Genomic DNA, 7,113 nt, shown 5'->3' on the forward strand with positions numbered 1-7,113 from the left:
TCGAGCAATTACTATTTCCCATATTTTGCGAAATAACGTACTAAAAATGTTCACAACTTATCAGATGTCTGTTGGTAAACGACACAATAATGTTGTTATAGATCCTCAAAAACAACAAACAAAGGTTCGTGTTAATGATCTAAACAACAGATACAATTGTTTGGCATTGGTGATTTTTGCGCTGCTCCACCCGTGAGGGAGCGAGCGAGCACTGCCACCAGACGCGTGCTAGATAGCGGCTGCAGGTGTCTATGATATGTCGTGGGGGGGTTTTTCTTTCGGTCGAACCATTTCATTATTCTTTCTGATAGTTTTGTGATGTAAGAGAGCTGCTGGAACCGCGGGCTATCTGATATTATAGTACACGTAGTAGCTGATATAGAATTGAGCAATTTGTACTTAATAATGTTTCGTTTCATTATTTTTTATTTCGACTTTGGCTTTTGTCGAGTGTGACTGAGATAACTCCAGAAAAGTCCCCGTTTACGGCCTTAAAATTGATGAACAGGCAAAATAAATCATTTAATAACTTTCCTAAAAAGATAATGGATTTGTCAACAACTGCACTCGGAAAAGTGCACCACAAAAAAGTACCAGTTGACGCAACCCCCTCGTATTATTGTGGTCCAACCCTTTCATTTATTATGCAGGGCATTTCAGGTGGCCTCGTCGATTGCCGCTATATGGCTCCATTGCGTTGCGGTGCTTTCCCCCCAATAAACAAACATTAGCACAAATGTTTACGCTAAATTTCATATTCGATCCGATGCTACGTCTGATACGCATTTTCAGGTTCTGCTCCGATCCGGCTCGCCGGGCGAATGAAATCGAAATGAAACGTTTAATCTGAACTTGAAACGCATAAGTGAACAGCCGGTCTCGAAGCAGAGAGATCTGGAGAAGCGACTCGAAAGAGAGAGAGAGAGAGAGAGAGAATACTGAGCGCAAGCAAGAGGTAAATTGAACTTTGTCTGGAAATGTTAATTAATTTCTGGTGCGAATATTATTGCGAGTGGGAAGCGAATGCCTTCGATAAATATGCATGTACGAGTATGTACAGGTGTACATAGTAATGGGAGCTACAGTGAAACTACATATCTTGCCTGGCAACTAACACTTCGGACTATACTTACAAATGCATATCATATCATAGGTACATAGATCAGAATCTTTCCCTGCGGACAACTTTATCGTCTAATCTAGGGCTATTACCTTTTGTCGTTCGGGTGTTCTAATTATGCGACTGTTGCTGACAAAATTTATGACCGATACTGGAATCAACAGTTTTAACAAACGATAAGAGAAGTTGAAAAAACCCCACACATTTTTGGTTGCGTTTTATCAGCTGATAGTCGCATGCACCGCACCCGCCCAGAGCACAGGTAATATGAATAAGGTAATCATTTTCGTGAACCCATTCCAAAGTGTCCGCAGGTGAGTATTAATCACTTCCAATAGGTATTATCGACCTATCAGAGGGCTCCCCAAAAGACGAAGCACCCGAAAAATGAATTTTCTGATGCCTTCTAAGTGTTTTTCGAGTCAGCCATCGGGTGAAAATAAAAAAGCCCCGATACTGCTGCCAGAGACGATCGGGCCGGTATAAAAGCGGTCGTCGGGCACTGATATCGTTCAAAAGCCCACAAGCTAACATTCAGTCAACATCTGGCACCCAGTCGCGTCGCGAAAGTGAACTCAAATACAAAACAGCGGGAGTTCCCCTTGCGGAAGCAGACGTTCCCCGATCATTATCAACGCGCATCGCTGAACGCTATTAGCAACAAAAAACACAATTGGATATTATAACCTTAACAAACCAAAGCCGGGGACCACCGTCGGATTGCTCATCACCTAGCAGCCATTTCCAGAGAGCCGTAGGCCGCGAGCGACCCGAACTGAGCACCACACAAACATACACACAGAGAGATATACGAGTAGAGATACAGAGAATGAGCAACTGCTAACCGGACTACAGCGGCGGTGATTTTTGCCTGGTTGATTAGCAGTGGAAAGAAACGACGAAAACTGAGGTAATTCACACAAAATGGGCGTGCGTGTGATAGAGGCTGATTCGGCCAGTGATTCGTATGACGATGACGACTGTTCGAAGTGCAACAAAGAGCAACATAAAGCACCGAATAAGCCCAAGAGTGGCAATGGCAAGAGGAGCCCTTCGCCACCAGAGGGTGCCAGCTATATCAGCAAGGATCTGGTGGGCAACTGCAAGGAGTACCGCATCGAGAATAATACCCGGGATTTGCGTATCATCGGCAATTGCAACCGGATAAGGATTGTCAGCAACACGGGCTATCTTCAGGTCATCGGCAACGCCACCAGATTGAAAATCCAGAGCAATAGTGGGTCCATCAAGTATACGGGGAATGACGGACGCATCTACTTGGGCAGTGATTCCCAGCAGCAGAGCGTCGACTACACAGGCTGCAATGGCCTCTTGAAGGTGGTGAAATCTCTGGATCTCGAAAGCAGCGGAAAGAAGCCCAGCAAGCGTACCCACACCCCCAAATTCAAGGAGACGCCCAAGCAGACGCCATCGATGGGTATTGAGATCGACAACAATCTCACGATTGTGAATGGCGTGGCCGGGAATATTGTGATCAAGAATGCCATCAATGTGAGCATATGAACCTAGGAGGAGAGGAGACAGGGAGCTCTCAAAGTCAACCTGGCCAAAGACTAATAATGTAATTGTTTCTTGCCTCTGTACTAAATGGTTCCTACCGACTGTAGTCATTAGTCCTATATTATGCAAATTCCGACTGCTACAAACATAACACTCAGCATTGTAAAGTATTATACGCCAAGTAGTTAATGATTAAGTGCACATTGATTAGAGCTACTTTTATAGCCGTAGCATACCCCATAATGAAAAAAGATTGTGCTTCATTCCAAGAATGAATAATCTGATTAAATAAACCACAATATTAATATACAAGAAATCATTATACGAGTTCCTCTTTCTATTTTTCAAAGAAGCAGCCAAGGATATTTTTGTCTCGGAAAAGTCCCCCAATCGATCACATTGAAGCGCTGGGTAAAATCCCCAGCAACTGTGCAAATAATATAGTTTTCTTCGGCGGGGGCATTGCTCGTACTCTGTTATACTCAGTTGTCTTATTCCCATTCATAACTTCTTAGAATTAATTTCTTACTCACTGCGATGCGAGGTTGATGTTTGTGGTTTTCAAGCAATCCCCCGCTCTCAATCTCAATGACCTATTTTCTTTGTCACTGGAAAAAGCACCCCGTGTAAATAAGTACCTAAACACGTATGTATGTGATTTTATCAATATCAATATGATGATTATATAAATGAATTTCGCTCTTACTAAAATTTGCCCTTGGAAATTGAGTGCCGAATATCAATTCTGGGGGATTTTTTTTTTACACAGGTGACAGCTGAATACAAAGCAACAAAGTGTAGTACCCGAAAAACTGTGTTTACCTTTTTATTGTGTGGACAGGTATGCGGTATAATATAATATACACTGAATTGTTTTTGTTATACTATATTTAAAGTCTGCTTAACAAATATGGGGTTCCCAACGTACCAGATCTACCCATCGGACCTAACTTCCGCACTGACAACATAATTTCATTCCGGGCTTATCTACTGGTACTAGGCGGTATAAACGGGATACGATGCCTCAGTATACATATAAAGATAAAGCGTTCATATCATTCGCTTTTATGTGGTATTCTTTTTAGTGATTTAGAACTCTTTTTAGAATCGTCCAAGAACATCCCTAAAATATTTAACAGTGGTGCAGAATTAAACGTATTCTTCGAGTTTCATTAAGATGATGCAGCCCTTCCTCTACTGAGGGATGATGCAATACAAAAGTAACTTAAACCACTTTCATACATTTGTGGCTTCATCATTCGATACAGTAATACTCGGCGATATAAACAGAAGCAGGTGAACAGAGCAGCTGTAAAGCCCGAGTCCTCAGATCCACTTTTATAAAGAAACGATTTACACTCGATCTGGCTATATTTACCAGTCATATATGTAGCTGGTGTGATCTGCTGGTCTGCTGTCATCTTTAAGCAATACGCAATACAACAATCGCGACAACAACAACAAAAACTTAACAATTTTGCGACATTTAAATAGGGTATTCGCAGCACGGCCTGTGATTTTGCCATAATTTCTAAATAAATCCAACCCCATTACATAACTAAGTAGGGCAAAAACCGACACCATTAAGTAGGTTCTTCACCGTTTTGTCGAGATATAGTCGAACTGAACTTTTGCTTTTGCAAATAATTAAGATACATGTCTATTTCTGCATGGCCGATCTGTCTGAAATGTCTTTTCGTGATCGGGACAGTCCTGCCAATCGATTGGATCCGCTATGCGTGGAATGCCTGTGTCTTATTTTACTCAGAAGAGCATTCCTGATATTTATTTTGCAAGGAAAATGATTGGCACTCTATACAAGAGTGTTATCTGCAACAGGTTTTAGGCAGGAGTGAGAATTTTGGTATACCGTTTCATTGATGTTAACATTTTGCAAACTACTTTCATTTGATTTCACCAATTCACCAGAGGCAGGTTCCTCTACTGTATACTGTATCTCGATGATTTTATGACTGAAAAACATGATTTTTTAATAAATGCCAATCAAACTCGGTTACAATATTGTTATTTTAAAAATAGAACGCCGATAAGTTCCGCTTATCGCACAAAAATACCGATAATTTTGTGAAGCTACCCTGTGCGTCGATAAGCAGAAATAAAAGTCGGCACATCTTATCTCGCGAAGTGAAGCAGCACAAAAATAGCGTAAATTATATCCCAATTGATAATAGATGATAAAAAAAATCCACACAATAATAATTTCGCCAGTCTAAAAAATATTACCCACATATATATTATCGATGTATTGATATATATTTAGCATCTCTAATCTGCTGTCATCTTTAAGCAATACACAATACAACATTCGCGACGACAACAACAAAAACTTAACAATTTTGCGACATTTAAAGAATAAAATCATGTTTGGGGCCACACAATCATCGAATCGCATGAACGATTTCGAGGTGGCATCGCCGCCCGACGACTCTGTTTCGGCATTGGAGTTCAGCCCAAGCACATTGCCTTCCAAAAACTTCCTGATTGCCGGCAGCTGGGACAGCAGCGTACGTTGTTGGGAGGTGGAACAGAATGGAGCAACAGTGCCAAAATCAATAAAATCAATGGGCGGACCAGTGCTCGATGTGTGCTGGTCTGACGATGGTACGAAAGTGTTTATGGCGTCCTGCGATAAACAAGTAAAGCTCTGGGACTTGGGATCGGATCAAGTAATGCAAGTGGCGGCTCACGATGGGCCAGTAAAAACATGTCACATGGTAAAGGGGCCGAACTACACGTGTCTGATGACAGGATCCTGGGATAAAACATTGAAGGTAAGCCTCTGCCATTCCCTCAGGTCCAATACACTAAAACCTAATTCCTTTGTTAAATAGTTTTGGGATACCCGATCGCCCAACCCAATGATGGCAATCAACTTACCTGAACGCTGCTATTGTGCGGATGTGGAGTATCCCATGGCCGTTGTGGGCACTGCATCGCGGGGCCTAATCATATACTCGCTGCAGAATACTCCTAGCGAGTACAAGCGGCAGGAGAGTCCATTGAAATATCAGCATCGCACCATATCGATTTTTAGGGATAAGAAAAAAGAGCCCACTGGATACGCTTTGGGCAGTATTGAGGGTCGCGTAGCCATCCAATACGTGAATCCGGCTAATCCCAAAGATAACTTCACGTTCAAGTGTCATCGCTCCACAAGCACCTCTGGCTTCCAGGACATTTACGCCGTAAACGACATAGCATTCCATCCGGTGCATGGCACTCTGGTCACAGTCGGCTCTGATGGCACATTCAGCTTCTGGGATAAGGACGCCCGTACTAAGCTCAAGTCTAGTGATGCCATGGATCAGTCTATAACCAAGTGCGGATTCAATTCGAATGGCCAAATATTCGCTTACGCGGTTGGATACGATTGGTCGAAGGGCCATGAGTACTTCAATCCAGGAAAGAAGCCACAAATTTTCTTGCGCTCGTGCTACGAGGAATTAAAGCCAAGGATCAATTGATTGGAGGCTTGTTTTAGTTTGGAGTTAATCGACAGTATGAACTGCGAATAAAATTAATTCAGAGCGTAACACATGTTTATTTAATTTCACTAATGGTGGCCTTTGTCGTCGTGACCGTGCCCATGGCCGCCCTGGCCCTTGCCAATGCCCAAACCGTACTCGACGGCGATGGTCGCAAGAAAGGCGCAAAAGCCAACGCCGAGACCGCGGAAGAGAAAGGCGTTCAGACGAGATCTGTGGGTGCCGAAGGCCTTCTTCTCGTAGCGCCAGGCTTCATTCCTAAAAGAATCCAAACAATGAATATCAAATAGGACAGCAAATACATCGCAATTGAATGCAATTACCTCAGCCATGGATCACTCAATCCCTGGCGACCCAGAGCTTCTTTCACTTCCACCAGCTGTGGCACGTTTGCCACCTTGTAGATCGATGGATGTGGCACCTTGTAGGGTTCTCCGTGATGTCCGCCCATTGTTTGCTGTGCCTTTGCTGGAATTTAAACCAAATCAATTAGATTCTTCGTGTAATTTGCAAGTTTAACCTATCCCTGAACAATTACATAAGAATGTTTATGTTTTGAAAGTTCTTCGGCTTACTGGGCAAAATAAAATGAATAGGAATTAAGCACAATAAGCTCTAAATGCAACTGTAACTGTAATAACACCTTTCACCCTGTGAATTTCGGAGAAAATATCAGAAAAATAAAATTAATAAAGTACACACAGTTGTCTAGAGATGATCAATGTGACGATAGGGTTTCCCAGCTGACTTATCGATATATCGCAACAAGGGGCTAAAAAATGACAAAAGGAGTGTGCCCAAGATATTGTCTATCGATATTTGAAAAAAGCGTTTGCTAGATTAAATTTTTCGAATATTTCTTTATTATTTAAACGTAAATCAGTAGAACATTTGTAATTTGTAAACGTGCTTAAGTGAAAATATACATGAATTATTTTTCATTTAATTCTCTAGTTACACAATAAG

The 7,113-nt window shown here is 42.0% G+C and overlaps 3 protein-coding genes across 5 annotated transcripts; 2 read left to right on the forward strand and 1 right to left on the reverse strand.

Annotated features, from left to right (window-relative positions):
* Window positions 1–1,644: 1,644 nt before the first annotated feature.
* Window positions 1,645–2,957, forward strand: LOC6590364. The gene has a single exon (XM_002015808.2). The coding sequence runs from the start codon at window positions 2,045–2,047 to the stop codon at window positions 2,642–2,644; it is 600 nt and encodes a 199-aa protein (XP_002015844.1). The 5' UTR covers window positions 1,645–2,044; the 3' UTR covers window positions 2,645–2,957.
* A 1,991-nt stretch (window positions 2,958–4,948) lies between these two features.
* Window positions 4,949–6,195, forward strand: LOC6590365 (mRNA export factor). The gene is made up of 2 exons (XM_002015809.2): window positions 4,949–5,433; window positions 5,494–6,195. Exons 1-2 carry the CDS (start codon window positions 5,023–5,025, stop codon window positions 6,124–6,126), a joined length of 1,044 nt encoding a protein of 347 aa, XP_002015845.1. The 5' UTR covers window positions 4,949–5,022; the 3' UTR covers window positions 6,127–6,195.
* On the reverse strand, window positions 6,184–6,844 carry LOC6590455 (NADH dehydrogenase [ubiquinone] 1 beta subcomplex subunit 3). 3 transcript variants are annotated; one of them, XM_026986709.1, is made up of 3 exons: window positions 6,791–6,844; window positions 6,471–6,615; window positions 6,184–6,405 (listed from the first exon to the last, which is right to left on the reverse strand). In XM_026986709.1, the coding sequence occupies exons 2-3, from the start codon at window positions 6,596–6,598 to the stop codon at window positions 6,216–6,218; spliced, it is 318 nt and encodes a 105-aa protein (XP_026842510.1). In that variant the 5' UTR covers window positions 6,599–6,615; window positions 6,791–6,844; the 3' UTR covers window positions 6,184–6,215. The 3 variants fall into 3 exon arrangements, with proteins under 3 accessions (XP_026842510.1, XP_002015846.1, XP_026842511.1); XM_002015810.2 differs by lacking the exon at window positions 6,791–6,844 and adding an exon at window positions 6,723–6,789; XM_026986710.1 differs by lacking the exon at window positions 6,791–6,844 and adding an exon at window positions 6,686–6,737.
* Between the last annotated feature and the right edge of the window lie 269 nt (window positions 6,845–7,113).

Source organism: Drosophila persimilis, unplaced genomic scaffold, assembly GCF_003286085.1.
Source record: "Drosophila persimilis strain 14011-0111.01,24,50 unplaced genomic scaffold, DperRS2 tig00000002-arrow-pilon, whole genome shotgun sequence".
Classification (NCBI taxonomy): Eukaryota; Metazoa; Arthropoda; class Insecta; order Diptera; family Drosophilidae; genus Drosophila; species Drosophila persimilis.